The 25,488-nt window shown below is 33.4% G+C and overlaps 2 protein-coding genes across 2 annotated transcripts; one reads left to right on the top strand and one right to left on the bottom strand.

The window, feature by feature from the left end:
* LOC109347297 lies at positions 3,342 to 12,988 on the top strand. The gene is given in 5 exon segments (XM_019587045.1): positions 3,342 to 3,740; positions 4,819 to 5,190; positions 5,280 to 9,100; positions 9,102 to 11,887; positions 12,483 to 12,988. Coding segments are annotated over 4 exon segments (7,047 nt in total). The 5' UTR covers positions 3,342 to 3,638; the 3' UTR covers positions 11,854 to 11,887; positions 12,483 to 12,988.
* Positions 15,297 to 23,599, bottom strand: LOC109347296 (alpha-dioxygenase 1). The gene is made up of 10 exons (XM_019587044.1): positions 23,414 to 23,599; positions 22,537 to 22,800; positions 21,820 to 21,969; positions 20,427 to 20,560; positions 19,244 to 19,457; positions 18,438 to 18,583; positions 17,857 to 18,084; positions 17,007 to 17,209; positions 16,174 to 16,417; positions 15,297 to 15,638 (listed from the first exon to the last, which is right to left on the bottom strand). Exons 1-10 carry the CDS (start codon positions 23,534 to 23,536, stop codon positions 15,413 to 15,415), a joined length of 1,932 nt encoding a protein of 643 aa, XP_019442589.1. The 5' UTR covers positions 23,537 to 23,599; the 3' UTR covers positions 15,297 to 15,412.

Below are 25,488 nucleotides of genomic sequence, written 5' to 3'. Positions count from 1 at the left end.
TTCTGTCATTTATTTATGGTTCTGAAACTGATCAAGTTGCAGAGGTATGGAAATAATTCAAGAAATTTCATCCAATCACATTAAATAATATCATTCACTTCATTTGTCACTCATAGTTAATTAAAGTTTGGTAAGAGATAGGAAATATTATCACCTAAAGTTTTGGAACATATTTTTCATATACTATTACTACTCCACTAATAATGTGTGTATATATAAGGAGGAACTTGGGACATATAACCAAGTTGTTTATACTTCCCCTTTTCTCCCTATCTTTTATATACTATTATTTTGTACGAATACCAACAAGTTGGTGTTCTAGTAGTGTAAGACTCCATTAGATCTTAGGATTATCAGAAGGTCAATGATTTGATTCCTGAAAGTCTATGAAGCACAGATACGAATACGTGTATAGGATACAATACGTATCCGATAAGTCGACACGTATTTTTTCTAAAATGTAGGATACGATACGTTCAAGGATACGCGTATAATACTCAAAATATTATCTCCTATCTTCTTTCTTCTCTTATCTGTTAAGAAATAAATGTAAGTCATTTATCTATATTCTCTATTAATACTCACACATCCTCTTCTTTTTATAAACATACTAAGCGAAAAGAAACTAAGAAGTAAGAAATGTAAGCTTTTTCTGTTTGCTCTTCACAACATACCTATGGCAGTAGAGGCAGTAACACTAAGCACCAGCTGGCGACGTTATGAATCGGAAAGTATCAACTATTCGAGGGTCAATGTGGTGTGATGGTAAGTTGGTATGATGTGACCTTTAAATAAGTGAGTGTTTATTGAAAACAAATCTATCTTATCATAAAAATGAATCTATATATCCTATATTTTATTGAAAACGAATCTATATATCATATATTTTATTGAAAACGAATCCGATACGTGTCTTGATAACTTTTTTTTTGGATACTCTATGGACACGTATCCTTCGTGAATTTGAGCGTATCCGTGTCGGATACGTGTCGGACACCGACACGCGAGGGTATTTGGTGAATCTGTGCTTCATAGCTGAAAGTGATACTTGTTAGAAGGAATAATCAGGAACCTCGAAATGAATTAGTTTTTTACCCGAGAATATCCTTAATAATAAAAGAAAATAAGAATAAAAACCTCATCTACATAGATCTTTTTGTTTGGTGTTAATTGGTTTGGGAGAGGAGTGCAACACATTAATTCACCAATGTATTATGGGGATCTTCTAATATGAAAATAGTCCATAACTTCAAGGAAGTAAGAATGGGGCAAGAGATACATATATGACTCAATATAGATACCAAGATATGGGAAAAAATAATGTGTCCATGTTTTCATGTTTCTTCTACTAACGATTTGTTTAGGATTTGGATTTTAGAGGGGAATGAATGGAACAAAAAGACTTAAAAGCTATGAAATACATTTGTGAGATGATTCTCAACTCTCAAGCCTTCATTTTCACTTCATTCCTCTCCAAAATCCAACTCCCAAACAAATCTTAAGGATATGTTAATGAGGAAAAGTGAATGAGAAAGATTAAAGGGCTAGGAAAGGAAAGGAAGAGAATGAGAAAGGAATACAAACGTATCTGTTGTTTGTGAGTATGAAATTTAGATGGAAGAATAGTAAAATAATGATAATGTAATAATATTTTTTTTATTTAAAAATATAATTAATATTGAGAAATGAACAACATTGTAATTATACAATTTTATAAAAATATTTAGATGTTTTGACATTTTGTCTTCATAAAAACTACAAATTTGGGGAACTATGAAAATAAACACATGAAAAGTTTTAGATGGCTTGAGAAACCCTCGAAAACCTTCGCATCTCATTCATTCAACTCCCAAATAGGAAAGAGGCTTTTCAAAGTCGTCCATTTTATTCATTTTTCTTCCAAAATTATACTCCCAGTCATAGTCTAAGTGCAATTAGCATTATCATTATGATATAATGATATAATATACATGTATATTGAAATTGATTAAGAGGAGAAAAATAAGATGATCTTGCCTAATGGGCTTTCAAAAACTGGACCCATTTTGACTTGGCCCATTAATGAGGCTCGAATCTATTAAAGCACTCTCTTTAACAATAAAATACTTATAAAATAAACTTTTTATGTAAAAATGAATGATTTTATTGACTCTTAAATTATTCAATAAATTAATATTACATTTTATTTATGGAATTAAAAAATTTATATCAAGTAGTTACACCTTTTTGGTATTCGTATGACTTAATTTCATTGTGAATGTTGTAAAGTTTATTTCGTAATTATAATTTAATTTATACTTAAGTAAAAATCTAATTATATTTGAGTATGTCTTTATACTATATATACACTAAGGAACTTCATAATATTGTTCCCTTTTAGTTGTAATGTTATTTTAATTGTTTAAAGATAACATTTATAATATGAATGACACAATATTAAAATAAGGTAACAATAAAATATGGATAAGCTCGTGACATAAATAAGAGATGAAAATTAAAGATTCCAAGAAATAAAATTGAATAAAATAAGATACCAAGATAAAATTATTTGAGTATGATAACGATGTACCAAGTATTGTTAACTTTTTTTTATTGTTAATATGTTAGTATTTATTTTGGGGGAGACTTAAACTTTCGATAAGTATTATTAACTTCAACCCGTTATTTTATAAAAGCAATTTATAATAATGTGATGAATTTTTTTTAGTTTCCCACATGTATCTTTGCACTAGAGGCAATCTTGTCCGACCCACGAATATCTATAGGTATGTGAAGCTAACTCTTACATGAGTATTTTTCATCCATAAGACTCGAATATGAGACATTGTTTAAGGGGAATCATGTATATTTGAACCAACACCGTTTGTTAATGTCACGGATTAGGATTAGGTTTTAAAAATATCACCACGTTTAAAAATATTTAATTCAATTTTCTAACGTGTTTCCCCCCTAAATTCATAACTATCATTCATGCATTAAAGATAATACCTTTTTAGTCTAATAATAAAACTCTTGAAGTTAAATAAAAAATATAATATTTACATACAGTTGTTGTACAAAAATTTATATACACCAAATATATCATCTAACATTCATTTGTATTAAAAATCAATAATAATTAAATATAAATAATATATAATATATAAAACTCATATAATATTAATGAAAAATTTCTCCATAAAAATTAGATCAATATTATAACAAATTTGATTGATTAAATTGGAACAATTTTCTTAGCACAAAACCCCCAAATTTCTCAGAAAACGGTGTCGTATTATACCCCACAGCCAAAACGTCAGCGTTTGAAATAGAATCATGACCAATCATCAAAATTTTCTTTTTCTTAGCCCCAAAATACCAAATTTCTCTCTCAAAATCTGTGCTTTTTCGCGTGAACCAAGCGCATCGCTCTTTCTCTCTCTTCTCTTCTTTCTCTCTCTAAAAATCTCTCAATTTCTCTCTATTTCCAGCACCGAATAATCGATCTAACCCTTATTATTCGTTTCGATCCGCAAATCCTCACGCTTCAATTTCTAGGGTTTTGACCAACCCGATTGTTACGAATCTAGGGTTTCGAATTTATTATTATTCTTCGATTGGGAATTGATGTTTCTTTTCAGGAGCTATGATGGAGGATTATGCATGGGATCGGTGGTGAAGAGTGGAAACAGAAGCGGCACATGTGGCCTGTACCTTCTAACGCGACCACTGTAGACTTCGATTCTCAATTTGTATGCAAAGTATATTTCATCACTAATCAATCTATTATATCGTTTTCTTACCGCTTTTGTTATCGTTTTCCATGTTTGTAATGCGTAAATGATCGTTTTTTGTTTCAATTTTTGTTAATTTCATTTTTTTATGTTTAGGTTTTTGATTTGTTTTTGAGCTTTCAGCTGTTTTTAATAAGAAAACCTAAAATTTAACTGAAACAATAAAGTTTAGCCTTGTTTTTCTTTTAATTTTGATTCAACATGAGGTAGTTTGTTGTGTCTGGGTATTGATTTTGTCTTTTTTATGTAGATTTTCTTTTAATCTATGTTTTCCTAGATCTTCATCTACATGTGACGCCTGTTATTTTATTTGATTTTTTATTTTGCCGATTTTTTGAATTGTTACTGATTTTGGATTTTATTTATATGTGATTCGTATGACATTATATATTTTCTCTCTCAATGTTTCAGGATTTTTGGTTCCTGTGATGTGCTCTTCTTTGGATGTTGTTTGGGTTTTGTGGTTTTGCATCAATAAAATGTTTAACATCATTTAAGAGAAAGCTAGTAGGTTTACCTCGTGATGATTTTGATGAGATTTGTTATTGTTGATATGGGAGGGCCACGGTTCTTACAGATTTGTTGCCTTTTTTGAACTATATTGTGTTTTGATTGTTGGATTGATTGTTTGCTATGTTGTTCCTCGGTTTTCCTGTTAACCCCAGTTTTGGGTGAAGGTCTGGTGGATGGTTTCAGCTTTAACTCTTTTTCTTTTCTTTTATCCATCACTTTATTACTGAATGAATTGATAAGCATTGAACTGAGGTAATTGTGTTTAGTGGTTTTGTTTTAACCATGGTTTTATTTGCCTTTTTAATGCATTTTCTGTTTGTAATGGTTGCTATCTATATTTGGCATTCTTATTATAGGACTTACTTATTATGGTTTATCAAATTAAATTGGTATTCATTTTTCATAAATTTAATATTCCACTCTTCTTTAACTTGCTTACAACAACTACATTCAAATTGCTTTGATATTCTTAAATTCTTCCCAACTATGTGTAGATTTACTTAACCATCTTGTACATTCATGCTCATTGTAGGATGGACGTAAGATTCGAGTTGGTGATTGTGCACTTTTCAAGCCACCCCAGGATGCCCCTCCTTTTATTGGAATAATTCGTGGTTTAGTATTCGATAAAGAAGAAAATCCAAGTTTTCAAGTGAATTGGCTTTACCGACCTGCTGATTTGAAGCTTGCTAAAGGGATTTTCCTGGAAGCTGCACCAAACGAAGTCTTCTACTCCTTTCACAAGGATGAAATTTCTGCTGCATCATTACTCCATCCGTGTAAAGTTGCATTCCTTCGTAAAGGTGTTGAACTTCCTTCAGGGATATCCGCATTTGTCTGTAGACGGGTGTATGACATTGTTTGCAACTGTCTATGGTGGCTAACTGATCAGGACTACCTTAATGTCAGTCTTCCCATGTCATTAATTTTATGCTATTTAATTTTGTGTATAATTGTATTATTGATAAGATTCTGATCTTTCAATGGATTTAGAAACTACAGGAAGAAATTAACCAGCTATTAAAGAAGACAAAACTAGAAATGCATGGTGCAGTGCAGTCTGGAGGCCGTTCTCCAAAACCATTGAATGGTCCAACATCAACACAATCATTGAAATCTGGTTCTGATAGCATTCAAAATAGTTCTTTTGGTGTACAGAGTAAGGGAAAAAAGAGAGAACGGGGTGACCAAGGTTCCGATTCAATCAAAAGGGAGCGGTTATTTAAAGCAGAAGAAGGAGATTCTGCTCAATTTAGACAGGAGAGCATGTTAAAATCAGAGATTGCTAAAATTACTGATAAAGGTGGGCTTGTGGACTTAGAAGGAGTTGAAAAACTGGTACAGCTCATGCAACGCGAAAGTGGTGATAAAAAAATCGATTTGGCTGGGCGAGTAATGCTGGTCAATGTAATAGCAGTTACCGACCGGTACGACTGTCTTAGCTGGTTTGTACAGCTCAGGGGTTTGCCTGTGTTGGATGAATGGCTCCAGGAGGTTCATAAGGGCAAAATTGGTGATGGTAATATGCATAAAGAATGTGATAAGCCCATTGAAGATTTTTTGTTGGCTTTACTTCGTGCATTGGATAAGCTTCCTGTGAATCTTAATGCACTACAGACCTGTAATGTTGGAAAGTCTGTTAATCATTTACGCTCTCACAAAAATGCTGAAATTCAGAGGAAAGCTAGGAGTTTAGTTGACACATGGAAGAAACGTGTTGAGGCTGAAATGAAGATGACTGATTCACAATCTGGTTCAGCCCATGGTGTTTGGCCAGCAAAGCCAGCATCTTCTGAGGTTTCTCAGGTTGGAAATCGGAAAACAGGAGTCTCTTCCGAGAATATTGCAAAGAGCCCTGCAATTCAACACTCAGTATCTAAAACTCCCCAGCCAAAGTCTAACTCTGGAGAACTTTTGTCCAAGTCTTCTTCATCTCCTGGCCCAGCTAAAGTGATGACTACCTCAGCAGGCAGTAACTCAAAAGACCGAAAGTCAGATCTACCACTGACTCCTATCAAGGAGGAAAGGAGCAGCGGTTCTAGTCAGTCTCAAACCAACAGCTTATCTTGTTCCAGTGAACATGCAAAAGCTATTGGTTCTTGGAGTCCCACTGCAGTGTCGACTAGTGTGGGTAAAATTCATGGTGGTGCATCTCGAAATCGGAAGTCAAGCAATGGTCTACATGGGGCTGGTCTTGCTGTACCTCAGAAGGAGCCCAGGTCTGCAAAAATTACAACTAGAAATTCTGCTGCTGAAAAAGTTTCATCAACTCAAATGTCCCATGAAAAATCACCCGATCAGCCCCTTGCCAATCAAGGGAATAGTCAGCGACTGGTTCTCAGATTACCAAACACTTGTCGAAGTCCTTCAAGGGGAGCAAGTGGGGGCACTTTTGAAGAACCTGCTATTTTGTGTGGCAAAGCTTCACCACCCTCTGAAAAGAATGAGGGTCATGATAGAAGAGTGAAAGCTAAAATTGATTGTTTGCAGACCAATGTTGCACCAAATTTGATAAATGATGCATCTGATGCTAATGGAGCTTTGACTGGTTTTGAGGAAGGTAAGGGTTCCCCGATTGGTGATGAGCGGTGCGTGGCTAGTGAAGATGGTGATAAAGTACCTGAAACATCGAAGCCCACTAGTTCCTCATCGGGATTTGTTTCCAGATCAGGGCAGATTTATGATGCTTCCTTAAGTCCCATGAATGCATTGGTTGAAAGCTGCGTGAAAATTTCAGAAGCAAGTGCTTCTACTTTCCCTGGTGATGATGGGATGAACCTACTTGCCACTGTGGCTGCAGGGGAAATATCTAGATCCAAAAATGTTTTACCACCCTCTTCACCTGAGAGGAAGTCTCCTGCAGCAGATGTATCAAGCTCCGGCAGTGATTGCAAAACAAAACATTCTGGTGGAGGAGTTGGTTGTACCCTTGCACAATCTGATGGAGGGGCTACTGGAGAGCATTATTTGGAGACTGTTGACCCATTGCAATTTAATAATGATTCGAGGCATCCTGTTACGATGGTGTCACACAATGGTTCTGGAGATGGCGAAGCCATGTCATCCAGTTGTCTTGAAAACACTGGTGATGGCAGAACTCAAATGAATTTATCCACTACAGATTTGTTGCAGAACGCTGAAGGTCCATGCTTACTGCCCGAAATCAAAGAGGGTGCTTCTGGAACTGCATTGCCAGCTATGAAGGAGACTGATGTGGAGCCTGGAGGAGCAAACCTTTTAAATGTCCAGAAGGAATTAGGAAGTCAATGGGCTAAAGGCAGCAGTAGTTCAGACTCTAAATTAAAATCACTAAATTCCTCTTTTGATGTAGATAAGAAAGATGATCAAGTGGATGAAAGAATCACAGAGAATGAGAAAATATTGGTTTCAAAGGAAGTCCCTGCATGTGTAAATGTCGATAAGGAAGTAGATGAAAAATCATCTAAGTTATCATCAGATGTTGGTAATGAGAATCAGATTATTGCAGAGAAAGTGAGAGTTACTGGCATAGCAGTGCAAAAGCCCTCTCCACTTGCAGAAAACGGTGAGCCTATAAATTTGAAAATGGAGGATGTCAAGCTAGCTACTGCTGCTGGCAATGCTTCAATGGCATCCAGGGATGACAATAGTGATGACTTGAAGTCAGACGAGATTGAGTCTGACAAAAAACCAATGGATCTGGACTCAGTTGTTTCAGCTGGCACCAATGGACATGTTGAAGAGAATTTGGGTACAAAGGAGGTTCTTGGTCACTGTTCTGGCTTATCAGGTCATCCCGAGTTGCCAACATTTCCTGGGAAAGAGAATGAAGTCCCCGAAACATCAGAGTGTAACTTAGATGGAAATGAATCTGAGGCTGTGCTTGAACAGCATACATCCAATGTTAATCCGTCCCTTACAGATTCTGGGTCCGATACTGCAGTAAAACTGGACTTTGATTTGAATGAGGGGTTTCCTGTGGATGATGTAAGCCAAGGGGAGATTGTTAGACAGGAAGAACCTACTACTCCATCTGCTGTTCTTGTCCCTTGTGCATTGCCTTTTCCCATGTCTTCCATGTCTGGGAGCTTGTATGCTTCAATTACAGCGTCATCTGCTGCCAAGGGGCCTGTTGTTCCATCAGAAAGCCCAATGTGGAATAAGGGGGAACTCGGATGGAAGGGATCAGCAGCTACAAGTGCATTCCGGCCAGCTGAACCTAGGAAAAATGCAGAGGCACCATCAAATACGAGTGGTATTCCTTCTGTTGATGCCACTCCTATCAAACAACCCCGCCCTCTTTTAGATTTTGATTTAAATGTGGCAGATGAAGTCAGTTTTGATGATGTAGCTTCCCGTGGTTCTTTAGAATCTCAGCCACACGATCGCAGCGCAGTGGGATTTGATCTTGATTTAAACAGAGTTGATGAGACTCCTGAAGCTGGGTCTTTCTCCGTGGGCAAACTGGATATTCCTTCTTTATCTAGTAAGCCTTCATTGTCAGGTGGGATATCTAATGGTGGAAGTGTCTCAAGAGACTTTGATTTAAATAATGGACCAGGCCTTGATGAAGTGAGCACTGAAGTCCCAGCTCGTTGTCAGCAGATTAAAAGCCCCATACCATTTCCTTCCGCTGTTCATGGCTCAAGAACAAATAACCCTGAATATGGTAGCTATTCTTCATGGTTTCCTCCAGCCAATTCTTATTCAGCAATTACTGTCCCGCCTCTTCTGCCTGGCAGAGGGGATCAGAGTTATATTGCTGGTGCTAGTGCACAGCGGATCATGGTTCCTACAGGTAGCACACCATTTGGTAATGAATTCTACAGAGGGCCGTTCCCCGATTGGTGATGAGCGGTGCGTGGCTAGTGAAGATGGTGATAAAGTACCTGAAACATCGAAGCCCACTAGTTCCTCATCGGGATTTGTTTCCAGATCAGGGCAGATTTATGATGCTTCCTTAAGTCCCATGAATGCATTGGTTGAAAGCTGCGTGAAAATTTCAGAAGCAAGTGCTTCTACTTTCCCTGGTGATGATGGGATGAACCTACTTGCCACTGTGGCTGCAGGGGAAATATCTAGATCCAAAAATGTTTTACCACCCTCTTCACCTGAGAGGAAGTCTCCTGCAGCAGATGTATCAAGCTCCGGCAGTGATTGCAAAACAAAACATTCTGGTGGAGGAGTTGGTTGTACCCTTGCACAATCTGATGGAGGGGCTACTGGAGAGCATTATTTGGAGACTGTTGACCCATTGCAATTTAATAATGATTCGAGGCATCCTGTTACGATGGTGTCACACAATGGTTCTGGAGATGGCGAAGCCATGTCATCCAGTTGTCTTGAAAACACTGGTGATGGCAGAACTCAAATGAATTTATCCACTACAGATTTGTTGCAGAACGCTGAAGGTCCATGCTTACTGCCCGAAATCAAAGAGGGTGCTTCTGGAACTGCATTGCCAGCTATGAAGGAGACTGATGTGGAGCCTGGAGGAGCAAACCTTTTAAATGTCCAGAAGGAATTAGGAAGTCAATGGGCTAAAGGCAGCAGTAGTTCAGACTCTAAATTAAAATCACTAAATTCCTCTTTTGATGTAGATAAGAAAGATGATCAAGTGGATGAAAGAATCACAGAGAATGAGAAAATATTGGTTTCAAAGGAAGTCCCTGCATGTGTAAATGTCGATAAGGAAGTAGATGAAAAATCATCTAAGTTATCATCAGATGTTGGTAATGAGAATCAGATTATTGCAGAGAAAGTGAGAGTTACTGGCATAGCAGTGCAAAAGCCCTCTCCACTTGCAGAAAACGGTGAGCCTATAAATTTGAAAATGGAGGATGTCAAGCTAGCTACTGCTGCTGGCAATGCTTCAATGGCATCCAGGGATGACAATAGTGATGACTTGAAGTCAGACGAGATTGAGTCTGACAAAAAACCAATGGATCTGGACTCAGTTGTTTCAGCTGGCACCAATGGACATGTTGAAGAGAATTTGGGTACAAAGGAGGTTCTTGGTCACTGTTCTGGCTTATCAGGTCATCCCGAGTTGCCAACATTTCCTGGGAAAGAGAATGAAGTCCCCGAAACATCAGAGTGTAACTTAGATGGAAATGAATCTGAGGCTGTGCTTGAACAGCATACATCCAATGTTAATCCGTCCCTTACAGATTCTGGGTCCGATACTGCAGTAAAACTGGACTTTGATTTGAATGAGGGGTTTCCTGTGGATGATGTAAGCCAAGGGGAGATTGTTAGACAGGAAGAACCTACTACTCCATCTGCTGTTCTTGTCCCTTGTGCATTGCCTTTTCCCATGTCTTCCATGTCTGGGAGCTTGTATGCTTCAATTACAGCGTCATCTGCTGCCAAGGGGCCTGTTGTTCCATCAGAAAGCCCAATGTGGAATAAGGGGGAACTCGGATGGAAGGGATCAGCAGCTACAAGTGCATTCCGGCCAGCTGAACCTAGGAAAAATGCAGAGGCACCATCAAATACGAGTGGTATTCCTTCTGTTGATGCCACTCCTATCAAACAACCCCGCCCTCTTTTAGATTTTGATTTAAATGTGGCAGATGAAGTCAGTTTTGATGATGTAGCTTCCCGTGGTTCTTTAGAATCTCAGCCACACGATCGCAGCGCAGTGGGATTTGATCTTGATTTAAACAGAGTTGATGAGACTCCTGAAGCTGGGTCTTTCTCCGTGGGCAAACTGGATATTCCTTCTTTATCTAGTAAGCCTTCATTGTCAGGTGGGATATCTAATGGTGGAAGTGTCTCAAGAGACTTTGATTTAAATAATGGACCAGGCCTTGATGAAGTGAGCACTGAAGTCCCAGCTCGTTGTCAGCAGATTAAAAGCCCCATACCATTTCCTTCCGCTGTTCATGGCTCAAGAACAAATAACCCTGAATATGGTAGCTATTCTTCATGGTTTCCTCCAGCCAATTCTTATTCAGCAATTACTGTCCCGCCTCTTCTGCCTGGCAGAGGGGATCAGAGTTATATTGCTGGTGCTAGTGCACAGCGGATCATGGTTCCTACAGGTAGCACACCATTTGGTAATGAATTCTACAGAGGGCCGGTGCTTTCATCCTCGCCTGCTGTTGCTTATCCACCTACTACACCCTTTCCTTATCCAGGATTTCCATTTGATACCAGTTTCCCATTATCTTCAAACTCCTTTTCTGATTGTTCAACAGGATTTATGGATTCGTCAACGGTGGGTGGACTTTGCTTCCCTACCATGCCTTCGCAGCCTGTTGGGCCAGGTGTTGTTTCATCCACATATCCCCGTCCATACGTTATGAGTCTCCTGGGTGGTACAAGTAATGTGATCCCTGACAGCAGAAAATGGGGAAGTCAAAGTCTGGATCTTAATTCGGGCCCTGGCGGTGTTGCAGATACAGAGGGGAGAGATGATAGATCGCCTTCTGTATTGAGGCAAATGCATGTCCCCAATTCACATGCTTTGATGGAGGAACACATGAAGATGTTTCAGACGGCAGGTGTATTGAAGAGAAAGGAACCTGATGGTGGTTGGGATGGAGCTGATAGATCCAGTTACAAACAACCCTCATTGCAATAGGAACCATGGCTCTTCAAAGCAAACATATTAAGAGGTCTGATTCTCAATCCTTCAATGTATTTTTGAGCACCTTGATTCCAAAAATATTTAAATTGCTTGTCTTTTCGAGCTGAAATGTTAGTTTGTTGAGAACTTTGTTTGGTAAGTCTCAACTATTAGATCAAAGGTGTGCTTGGATAAAGCCTTAATAATATAAGTTTTTTTCTTGATTTATACTGAAGAGTTCATTTTTATTAGTTACTTTGTATGAGGTATTTTGTTAAGTTTATTTTCATAACTTGATCTCATTATAAGCCCAAATAAGCTCTTCCAAATGCTCCCTAAGTCCTCAATGCCATGCGTATGATGATCGTTTTATTACTTTTTGGGTGCGAGATTATTTAAATGTAATGGGGGGATATAGTTCTTTTCTTATTCCATGTTTTGTGTGGGCCTGACTATTTCTCCTTGCTTGCTCAATGGGATCGCTTTATGGCAAAGCATATGGAATGGGAAATCATGTATGTTGTAATTTTCTCATTACTCTGTTATCCATCATCTATGCTTCAAATATTTGTTGTTTGTGCCGAGCCATTATGATTTAGCTCGCATAGTATTGTATTGAAATCGTAAATGTTGTGTCACTGCAGTGGCCTTTTGTGCGAAATGGCAGAAATACTGGGGATCTTATTTGAGTGTTATGCTGAGCCATGAAGAATGAGCATAGTTAGAGATGCTACAGTTGATTCTGATTCCATTAAAACGGTCAGGGCCTCTGATGCAGTTGATGTTTTTGTGTATGTATCTGCTCCCCACAGATAGTCCCTTGCAGATATAAACTTTTTCGTGTGTAGATATCTAACTGAAACAGCAGTGTTGGCCACTTAGAATCACAGGAATTGGCATCATGTGTTTTCATAGCGTCCTCTCTGAAACAGCTTGCAAAAAATGCCCAATCCATTCTCCAACATTTGGAAGGAGAATAGGATTTTGGATATATGAACAAAATTGGCTTAGGCTTTGAGGCCAGTTTGTGTTCTTTATAAATCATTTTTTTCTTCTTCTTCAGCTTTTGGTTACATTATATAGTTATTGATGTAGTCCTGACTTGTTTATCTATATGCACAGACAGGTTAGTCACTCAGCCACAACGGCCCATGTTTCTCTTCTCATGTTTTTTGACTTGCACTTCTCTCGCACATCGTTTTCTTATAACTCAGGATTATTAGTTACTTACTACATCCGAGGGCACTTAATGATGTCACTTGTAAGTATTAATAATTAATCACATGTCACTTTCATCCGAGGGTGAGTCTCATCGGTTGTCTCAGTGACCAGGAGGTCACAAGTTCAGTTTCTAGAATAGTTTCCCTATTTGTCGGGTAAGACTGCAAATATTTACTATCTTTAAATCCCGTTAGGTTGGATTACCATTTTTTATGACACTTTGATTGTATGTTTTTAGGGTGAAATAGCATAAGTTGACAAGGATATTAAAGTTTAGACAGATATGTAAACTCAGAAGGTTCCATCTATCACTGACTACATAGATGTTGCCTTTAATATTGCTCGTTGGTTATTTGTAAACTTATAATACCAGCATTTAACAAACAGAGCAAGGTTTAATCCCATTTGACCTAAGCAATTTCAATTTTATCATAAATCTAAGAAGGGGAGCCAATTTTACTATGCCACAAACTGGCTGAGTTTTCTAAACAAATTCTTCTCTACATTCACACCATACTACCTACTTTTATAGAAATTCACCTTCATTTCAGATATCATTTCAAAAGACCTTACGATAGATTTGTTACATTGTACATTAGCCATAGAAACCTCTCAAACAAAGAAGAGAAAACAAACCAGCTACTACAGAACCTCATAAGACCACTAAGCAATCAAAAGTTAAAGTGACACATCATATAGAGAAGAAGGAAAACCCAATTGATAGAGTTATAGGCCTTTTGAAAGTCAACTTGTTGAATGGGACAATCCTTGTAAGGAAATAGCATGGACCTCACCAATTTTCTGTGGGCATGTCACCTAAGGAATTAAGGTCACAAAATTGGAGAGAATTGTTGGGTTTATTCAAGTATGAAGTTCCATATTGGATATCGGAGAGGAACGAAATAGTTTATAAGTAGAAAATGTCAATGAAACTAATGCCTTAAGATTTTGGTTCAAGATGTGGTGTCTTAATTGTGACTCTTCACTTTTCCTATATCCCAGTAACAATGGAACTCCTTGGTGATTGGAGGTTCCCTAAACTATTCTAAGAGGTCAACAATCCAATAGCCATTCATCTTGATGAAGAGTATGAGATGCATCCCAATAAAGAAAGTTGTGTTAGATAACATATGAAAGAGTATGTTAATGAATGCTTTTCATTGATATGTTAATAAATGCTTCTATATTTCTATACACGTTAATAATGCCTTGTCATTTTCCATGATTATTAATCCACTAAAAAACATATACTTAATTATACTAAACTTTATGTTCAAGATCTGGACTAATTGAGCAGCTATTTTTGTAATTTTTATTTGGGTGTTACAATTTTCTATGAAATTTTGCAGGAGGAAATTCCAAGGATATTTATAAGGACTCAGAATATAGGTACATGAAATGGTATTTTCCTAACTATGATTTCACTCTAATAATTATATGGAGCAGGTTCCTTATAGTAGATCAGAAAATAATGTACGGAAATGTAAGTTTTTATAATGTGAACGTAATATTTGTCTGCTAATCATAATTAACTATTACATAAAATAATGTACATGAATGATAAATTGATTATGCTATGTTTACACCGACAATTCATTAATTTTAAACGCTTAAAATTATAATGATATAGCTGTATGTTACATTTACATACTAATGTTTTATTAATTGACATTATTTATAATAAAACACGAGTAGAATACGTATGTACAGATTGTTTAAGAAATTTATACATTGTCACTACATCATATACTATTTATATTTAATTATTATTGACTCTTACATATAAGTAATATAAATAAATGATGATGAATGATATACTAACTCCAAAAAATTCTTTACACTCATGAGTTTAATGCTTAATTATTATCCTTAGTTGTTATATTCGACTTAAGTGTTAGTGGAAGATAACACATCATTCATATAATGAACTCAATGCTTACCATCCAAATGCTCATCCTCGGGGATTGAAAACATATTTTTTTTTTGTTTCCCACAAGTATTCTCGCACTAGAGGTAATACTGTCCAAGCCGAAAACATCTACAGGTATGTGGGCTACTCTCCCAGCGGCATTTGGATTGAAAACATATTTAAGCGTAGACAATGTTTTCTTTTAGTAAATATATTATATATATAACATAGTTCTATCTAATCAAACACCCACTAGAGCTTAAGTGTAAGGAACATGACTTCAATATTTTATGTATCTAAAAAATGAAGACACAATGCATTGAAAGTAAAAGCAAAAACAACAAGAATAGTTTAAGAATGCTCAAATACAAACATATAAATAGGTCTAATACATAATTGAAAAGACAAATAGATTAACAAAGTGAGAGTACCAATACAAATAGATTAATGTGGAACACGAAGGTAAATAGGTATTGGGTTATGAGTATTAGGTGATGAGTCCCAAACAGAAAAAGCACTTGAAGAGTTCATCCATTTTTGTGTCATTTCAGGATAATGACGATCAATAACATCTTTTAAGCTTTCTGTAGTGTTTACCCATTTCAACCCTTTCTTAGTGTATGACTCTTCATTGAAGTTACTTGTGAAGAATCTATCAGCTTCTAGTCTCCTGCAAAATAGTGTAATATATAAAACCCTAATTCCAATCATGTTTACAAAAATACTTAGCTAATAATAAGCCCAATATATGAGAACGAATAAACAATAATATAGTTGATCAATGAAGCGTTAGTTTGGTGGTGTAAGACTTCACTCATTCATTAATTATCATATTAGGTTAAAAGTTTGACTTTTTGTGAAGGTGAGAACAAATAAACAATAATATACTTGACCAACAAACATTAGTTTAGTGGTGTAAGATCTCACTCATTCATCAGTTATCATATTAGGTTAAAAGTTCGATTTTTTGTGAAGGTGAGAACAAATAAACAATAATATACTTGTCAAACGAAACGTAAGTTTAGTGGTGCAAGACCTCATTCATTCATCATCAGTTATCATATTAGGTTAAAAGTTCAATTTTTGTGAAAGATAATCATACATCTCGAAAAACATTTCTGTGAGCTGAAGAGATACCATTAGTTATACCGAAAAAATAATAGTATAGTTGGGTAAAATATGGCTTATTTGGATTTAGTTTTTACCTTGAGGCCATGAGCAAGAATATTACAAAAGCAGTCTCACTTATAGCAAAACCCTTAATCTTTTTCTCTGCCATTTGACCCACCAAAAGATCAAGCTCTTCAACATCATCACCGTACACTTCTTCTAACACTTCAATAGCTTCCTTATCATCCGTTAGATCTTCCCATTTGGAAATAGGTATCAAGAGTAGTGCCCTTCTGAACTGGTTGTATTTGGCCACACTCCTCTCTCTATCTCTATAAACTGCATAATAATTTATATACAATAATGGGTTACATTATTTAGTAGTGGTTTTAATTACACAATTAACCAATTATTTAATAAGCTAAATGTATATTTTTCAATACCAAAAAAAAAAAAAATATTCCACCTTCTTCAACAATGCACTAAGGGTAATTAACATTTCCAGGTCTATTTACTCAAATATTAAACTTACTTCACATCTTAACCATAAATTCTTGGGAAATCTTATACTTTATATTTACTCACTATTTTAAACCATTGGATTTCCCTAGAATTCATGGCTAAGATGTGGAGTAAGTTTTTTAAATTTACTATTATAGTAAATGGATCCCTTCCCGTATTTATATATATATATTTGTCCTTTTTAAAACTCTTATTCTACCATCTTTTACATTTGTATATTAAAGTTAAATAAATGATAATACACATTTTTATAATATTTATATGATGTATTTATTTCTCATTCCATTACTCATTTTCTATGATTCCTCTATGTGGTTAACCCTAATTTTGTTTCTTTCTATATAACTATATATAAAATGGGAAATGATGTGAAGATTAAAGAAGGGTTGAGATTGAGTGATAATACTTTCAAGAGAAGGTAGGTCAATAAGATCAAGTCTTTCTGTTCCATCCACATTATGTGGAATAATATCTCTAAGCCACATTGGATAATTCCAAAGTTCTAATGCCCCACAAGCTTGGTGACCCATTGAAACAATTTGCCTTGCAACACCTATTTCTGTCAATGTCTTTTCTCCTTTTAGTCCAATCAAATTCTTCATTGGAATCCTATATTGATACAAGTAGAAAATACTTTTTATGAGCAGAGAGGTGCAAGTATATGAAACATAATTTTAGTTATGAGAAGCATAACATGTGTAACTTTTATAATGAAAAATGAATTTCCTTTTTAAACTATTAACTAATGTATAATTGATAGATATAATAGGATAAAACCCTTATACAACTATATATCAAAATTAAATCAATATAATAATAATATTATTAATACCGTACTAACTATCATACCAATCAGAATAATTATATAGTTATACATTATTTCGACTAGTGGTTCACTAATTAAAACACATACCGATTAAATTATATATATAATAATAAATATAATACATTATGAATATAATTATTATTATTTGCAACATATAATTCAAGTTGAATGTTCAAATCCTTATTGAATCATTTTAAAAATATAAAAAAAATTCCATACATAAATCGTTTTGATAAATACGGTACAACATGTTTTGACCAATTTTAATTTATTGTATATCTAGTATAATTGTCTAGTATATAATAATCGGTTTACTAATTTTTCGGTTGAACTTACGAATATAATTTTTATAACAATGTCTAATAGTGTAATAGAAAATAAAATAAGGTGTGGATAGTAAATAAAAAAGATAGTATATATATGTTCATACTCTTTGATTATTGGTGGAGATTTGTTGGGTCCTGGGGTGGCTGAAATGTCTCTTAGTTTCAATTCATCAGGTAGAAGTGAATGCATTCTATAAACACTCACAAATTCTTCAGTTAGAGAATATGGAACACTATGATTTTCTGGTTTCTTCATTCCTACAAATCCTCCTAATATGGATCCTCCAACATGCCCAAATGTGTCCTTAAATTTCTTCCCTAATAGTCCATACCTGAAATCAAAATATACATTTTTTAGTTGCACCATGGCATAAATAACTTAACACAATGGACAAATCAATAATTCAACTTTTTATTTGATTTGAGATACATAAAAGAAGAATAATGTTCATGCCTTAAAATATTGGGTGATAATTCCTTAAAAGAACAAATCATGAAAATGATGAATCTATAATACATTTTTAATTTATTTTATGTCCATCAAATTTTCACTTCTTTTAAGGATGTAATTATCAAACTTATGATAATAGTGTAAACATGTATATGGAACAATTCAACAAGAAAAAAATGAAAAATATAATATAATAATAAAAAATAAAAATAAAGATAAAGTAGTGTTTTATACCAATTTGCACGCATGCCTGCAAGTAAAGTATCAGTTTTAAGGAGTTCTACAGTCCAATCTATTGTATGAACCTTTGCTATTACTGCAGCTGTCACCAATCTTCCATGCCTATAAAGATCTTCATCTTCCATTTCTGGGTATTCTTTCTGATCCACATTATTCAAATCAAATAATTTAAGTAAGAACATTTCTTATATAAAAATTATATATATTATTAGTTATATTAATATTCATATTCCAACAATATAATATGGCAAAGACTAATTTGTGAATTAGTAATTAGTTTATATCTATGCAAATTGATTATTATCAATTGTTAGATTAAAAATGTGGTAACCAATTACCGTTTTGGTATACATTAGGAGTCGTTATGTCATTTTACGACTGCTATATATATAGAAGTCGTGGATCCTTTCACGACTTCTAGGTGTAATTGTTTTTCACTATGTTGAAATTGTGTAACCATTTCACGATTTTTAGTTGTAATTCTTTCATTGCGTAGAAGTCGTGAAATGACTTCATGATTTCTAGGTGTAATTTTTCACAATATAGAAGTTGTGAAACTCTTTCACGACTTCCATGCATGAATTATTTTTTACACAGAAGTCGTGCCACCATTACACAACCACCATATACACAACTACTATCCAGTTATCGGATAAAAATTAATGAGTGAAATTTCTAGCCAAATGATTCCACCACTAATAATCAATTGGCACAAAAAAAAAGTGCTTGCAAGGTTAGCCTTAGTCATATAATATACTATGTGCATTTATGGGTAGTTTTCAAAAAAAAATTGTATATACCTTGAGAGTATCACATATTGCATTATGTTCTTGAACAAAAAGTGCTTGCAAGGTTGAAACACCAGCCCAACTATTACGGATATCACCAGATATTGCAATTCCATTTTCATTGTGTAGAAGGTGACCTTCTTTTGATATCTTTAATTTCCCATCTTTGAATGTTCTCACTTTATTTAGAACTTCTCCATTGCTTCCATATATAGCACTACCATCCCTTTTATTATTCATAAAATCCAAAGTCATATATATATATATATGTGTGTGTGTGTGTGGAGAAAACTCAACTTTGCTTCTAATTGAATTTCCCATTTAAAACACATTTTACTATTTTCTACTTAACACCACGTTTAAAAACACATTTTTTATATTTTTTAATTAATGACTTAGATATAGTCTCAATCTATATAAAGTAAGGATATTTAGACTTCCATCCTTTTGAATAGAAATGGGTAAGAGTCTTTGTAATTTTGTTTATTTTGATTTTAGTCTATATTATTAGGTAGGGTATATTAAGGGCTAATAAGACAAAAAATAATTCATAAACTCAAATATATGACATGGACTGATTTGAAAGCATTAACACACTTTATAGACTAAAATAAAAAACATGCATGTGTGGTGCATAATGCCAACTAATATGAATAAATAAAATCAAACTAAACGAGTTTAGGCATACAGGGAAAACATAATCTGTTATGTATTCTATGTCAAAGTGTAATGATTAGTCAAAAGATTTAAATTTTTTGACTTATGGGTTAATTATATTTAGACAAATGACAACATTTTTACACAGGAAATCAAACAAAATAATAATAATTATAGACAACCGGATCTCTAATATTTTAATTGAGATGAATCAAACTTTATATTTGTGGCAAAAGAACCCTTTGAATTCACCACCAATATCAACCATTGGTGGGTGAGTTGAACAAACTATAGCTTTAATTTGGTTTGGTTTTCACCTTTATATAACATTTTTTTTGGTTATACCTTTATATAATATTTAATAGCTAATTTGAGTGACTATTTATGCATCGAACTAACTAGTGGTACTTACATTGATTCTAAACATGATAAACATATTTCATTACCATTTGTTTCTTTAAGCATATATATATATATATATAAGTTATATAATAGGTTTTGTAGTCTCAAAAATTTCTTTGATGAATATAAATCTTACCACCAAGGTGTTCGTATATTTGTTGATCCAGTTTTGATATCATAGAAGCCAGTTGGAGTTTCCTTTGTTTTGTAGAACTTGAAAGACTTGAGTGGACATTCACTTGCAACTTCTCTTGGAGCACTGAGTTCGATCTATATTTTTTTTTATCGGTAAAAGGAAAGATTTTATTAAGAGAGGAAATAAATACAAGAAAAAAAAAGCGGAAAAAAGAAAAAACTAAAAGTCATAACAACATAGGATCAAGACAAAAAATTGACAAAAAAATGGAGTTCGATCCATATATATTACAATTTTCGTAAACTAAGGCATGTTTATTCTTGAATATTTTGATTATGCAATATAAGAAATAGAATAAAATATTAACAAGTACAAGTAGATATCTTCATTTTGATAAGTTGCCAAATTAGGTAGTGAGATCGATCTACATATGTGGCAACTCAATATAATATTTAGTGGGTAATGTATAGTGGTTGATTAATATATGCCAAATAAGTTAATATATAGTGGTTAATTAATATATAAAAAAATAAGTAGGTAATATATAGTGGTTGATTACTATATTTCACGTGACGTCATAAAATATTAGAGTTTTCCTTGAAATGCTTTCCTTCAAGATTCCACATTCAAAGTTAATATATAGTGGTTGATTCTTTACTCATTCAACAAATTTATTGATTTATGATTTCTTTACTTATTCAAAGTTAAAGTTCTTTAGAGATGGCCGATTGAATTACTCTATCTTATTTTTCTATTTATGTTTACATAATGGGATAATAATATGACTACTAAAATTAGATGATAAATAAGAAAAACTAAAATAGTATCTATTTTTAGAGAAATATATATACTTTATTATATAACATTATTCAATTGTTAAAGTGACAAAAGATTTGAATCCTCTTAAAAAAACATTCATGTGTGTGTCTATATTTTTTGATGAAAAAAAGTTAATTTTATTATGGTGCTAGATGTTCAAGAAATTACAAAAGGGTTCTATAGATGCTCAAAATTCGCTATGGAGAGGATTAAGTATAATAAGATGCAATACTTTCATATGGCAAATTAATTAATTGTAAAATGATTTTGTGACTAAGGTGAGATTTTTTTTGGGTTTCCCACAAGTATCCTCGTACTGGAGACGATCATGTCCGAGCCAGGAACATTCACAGATATGTGGGGCTAACTCTCTCAGCAAATATTTTTCTCATCCACAAGACTCAAACCCGAGATCTTGCTTAAGGAGAATCAAATATATACCACTTGAACCAACACATATATAAATATAAAATATTTGGATTAAGTATAATAAAATGATTTTTGTACACACAAAAAAATAGTAGAAGTCAAAATATTTCTAATATTATATATTATAAATATATAATATTTATACCTGGCTTGTTTCTTCCAAATGATCAATCCAATCATGAATCATAAACTGAATCCAAGAAGCTGCAATAACATTGAATTGCTTCCCTGTGTCTTTGTATGTTCTTCTTGCCAGAAGTTTTGTGGCCACTACCATTGGATTTGGTTTCAATAGCTGCATGCAAATACTTCCAACTTCAATAGTTGAAAAGGTACCATAAAACCACATGATGCAATGAATATAGTACTGAAAGTAATGGAATAGTTCAATATTTTATAAGATTCTTATTCTTTGTTTCTTTCACATCAAATTGCCTAAGAGGGTATTTGATACAAATTAGAAAAAATAATTGTTGTTACTCCAATATAATGATAACCGATAGGGGATGTTTAAATATTGTAGATTTGAGAACATAACTTTTATATAAATGTGAAACTTTAAAGTATTTGGTCTATCTACCAATAAGGTGTTGATCTAATAGTGTAAGTCTCGTTTGATCCCTAGAATGACAAAAAAATTCAAGAGTTTGATTCCTATGAGCGATGTTTTATTGGGAGGGACAACCACGTACCCAGAAAGAGTGGGAGATACCCTTGATTGTACAAAAAGCATTTGGTCTATCTACAACATGATACATCCACTTATACCATTCATTCAACTTATTTCACTAATAATTGGAGTATCAAATAACATGAAACATATATATAATTCATTATATATAGAGTATAAGATTTTGAGAACCTTTTGTTTGTGATCCACAGGTAGAACATTTCTTCCAAAGAAAGATCCTTGGCTTCCAGAAACTTCATTGAAAGGGTCATTGAATTTCCCTTCAGCTGTTCTGAATGGAAAATCTGAAGGGTTGAACCTAACACCCAATGGAGTTGAACCAACATTGAAGAGGTTATATTCTTGATGAAGATGGCGCCTAATAGCTAGGTACACTAACCCTAAAAAAACAGGTAAACGATGCCATATTCCTAACTTGTCAATGGTGTGTATAATCTGCATAAATCATGCAAATAATCATGTAAGCATAATCAACATTAAATAAAATCAAATAGGTCATGAATATGTTTCATGGTACTTTTTTTATAAGCAAAATTTTATTAATGAAATAGAAAAAAATGTATATTAGAAAGATCGATATATATAAATTAACTTAATAAGATGAATATTCGTCTTAGGGTAGGAGTCATAAGGTGGTCTGATGGTGAAGAAGATAGTCGTAAGGAATGAAATGCAGGAGATTGTGGGTTTGAGTCCCACCATCAACAAAAAATGGGAGTTATAAGGTGGTTAGATGGTAGGGTGTAGGAGGTTGAGGGTGGAGTCTCACCACAATAAAAATACTAACATACTAACAATTGCCGATTTCGTCTTAAGGTTCATTAGCACAACCATGTTTGATAAAAAAAACTCATTTGATCATGTTAAAAAAGTTAGTTCCGTCTAGTTTCGGTCGAAGTATTTGAATTACACACTTTAACCACAAGTGAGGTTATTATTTGCAATAGTAAATATATTTTCTTATGATTATGATAAATTTGCTATAGCAATAAAAATTATTGAAGTAGCAAAAAAATAAAAAGCAATTAGATGAAGAGAGGATTTGTACAAAGAAGAGAAAAGCATCAATGATAGTCATCTTAGAAACAACTTCATGGAAATCTTTGTGAATAGATTGGTTCACAACTTTTGAAACAAGAGATTTAATGGGATCGGTTACTATAGACCACATAGTTGCTTATTTTGATGCACAATTTTTGATGAAATGTATGTAAATGTTTTATGAGAAAACCAAAGTTAGCATGTGTATTTATATACAAATGTTGGGGTGAAAATTTTATTCTAAATTTGAGATTCTTGTCTAAAAGATATTAGATTTATCTTCAAATTAATCATTCTGTTCAAACGTCAAACAAGATGTGCACCACAATCAACTTGTTCAATTATAAATTAATTTATTTGAAGGTTTTTGTTTTTTAATTAGTTGCTAAATGGAAGTATACCAAAATTTTAAATATTAAACTGTACCCACTTGTTTAACTGAAAAAGTGAAGAATTGGTTATCACATTTCTATTATATCAAAATTATATAAACATGCAATTAATCTGTTTAAATTATATAGTACATATCAAAATTGGTTTGTGCATGGGAAAATTCATATTTTTGTTTAAATGACATCACAATCTAAATTTGAAACTTGATCTTTAATAGTTATTTGTAGCATAGTTAATATTATTTCAATAGTTGGGTTTTGTGTTACAAAAAATAGCATTTAATTCATAAATGTATTATATTAAAATGTATAAATTTAAAAATTATATGTATATATAATCAAGTTAGTTTATGAACCTAACGAGTAATGTTAATTTGATTTAATTTTGACTTATTTATTTAACAAGAATAATTTATAACTCAAGTTCAATTTGTTTAACTCACAAATTAAATTTATCAAGTTAAATAATAACTCTATTTTCAAACATATATCGAGTTAGTTTGATTTATTATTTCGTTTTAACTTTTATTTAGATTTTTAACATGTGGTTTTTTCAGTGTTTTGAATTTGGCCAGTTTCAGTCAATAAAACATGTCTGACTCATGGGTCCATGAAGAAAATGCATGGCTGCTTTAGATGAAATGCATGGCTGCTTTAGATGTCAGTTTTGATGGTTAGAAAAAATATATTTAAATTAAAAGTTAGAGTAACACAATATATTTAAGTTAAAAGTTTAGAGTAACACAATATGATGAGTTAGAGTAACACAATATATTTAAGTTAAAAATATAATAATTGGCACTTAGAGTAACTCAATTTATAGGATAGAAAATATAATAAGTGAAATTAATTTTAATATCCCATCACAGGCTTAATCTCTCAATGACACCAAGCTTGAAAGAGTCACAACTTTGTTCTTAGATGATTTAATACATTATTCTACATAAGATGATAAAAGTGGATATGGTTGGAGGTTATTATATTAGAGTTATTGTAAGGAGATTTTTTTTAGTTTCCTATAGGTATCTTCGCACTAGAGGTAATCTTGTCCGAGTCGAAAATATTCACAGGTACGTGAAATTAACTCTCCCAATGAACATTTTTCCATCCATAAGACTCGAACCCGGGTTCTTGCTTAAGGGGAATCAAACATGTATCAATTGCTTAATATTATTGTAAGGAGATTGAAAGCATTAAGATGCATTATTTATGTTATAATAATCAATAATATTATGTTATATGTGTTCTTTGAATAGTTACACCTTTATATACAAATTTGTGGCTTCTTTTGCCTACAAGGCTAATAGATTAATGCTAATATAATGGGCTGAAGTAATATTATTGTTTTTACTTTTCACAACCAATATTTTATTGTTTTCCAATGAGTTTGAGTTAATGTCTTAATTATTTTCACAACCAATTTTTTTCTTATACTATAACAATTGACATATATTGCTTATCAATCAATCATTGGTAAAAAAAATTATCATTTTTATAACATATATTATTCATTAAAATGTAAGATACTTTATAAAATAATATATCATTTTTTATGATGCATGTGACGTTAAGAAATCAAATTCTCAGTATCAAGATCGAATTAATATTTTAAAAAGAAGGTTAAACAACTTGGAGATGAATTATTATTAATAATAATGTTATGGAGGACCTCACACCACAAAATGATAAC

Source organism: Lupinus angustifolius, chromosome LG05, assembly GCF_001865875.1.
Source record: "Lupinus angustifolius cultivar Tanjil chromosome LG05, LupAngTanjil_v1.0, whole genome shotgun sequence".
In the NCBI taxonomy this organism is placed as follows: domain Eukaryota; kingdom Viridiplantae; phylum Streptophyta; class Magnoliopsida; order Fabales; family Fabaceae; genus Lupinus; species Lupinus angustifolius.
The sequence above is the reverse complement of the archived record's forward strand: the minus strand, read 5'-3'. Positions and strand labels throughout refer to the sequence as shown.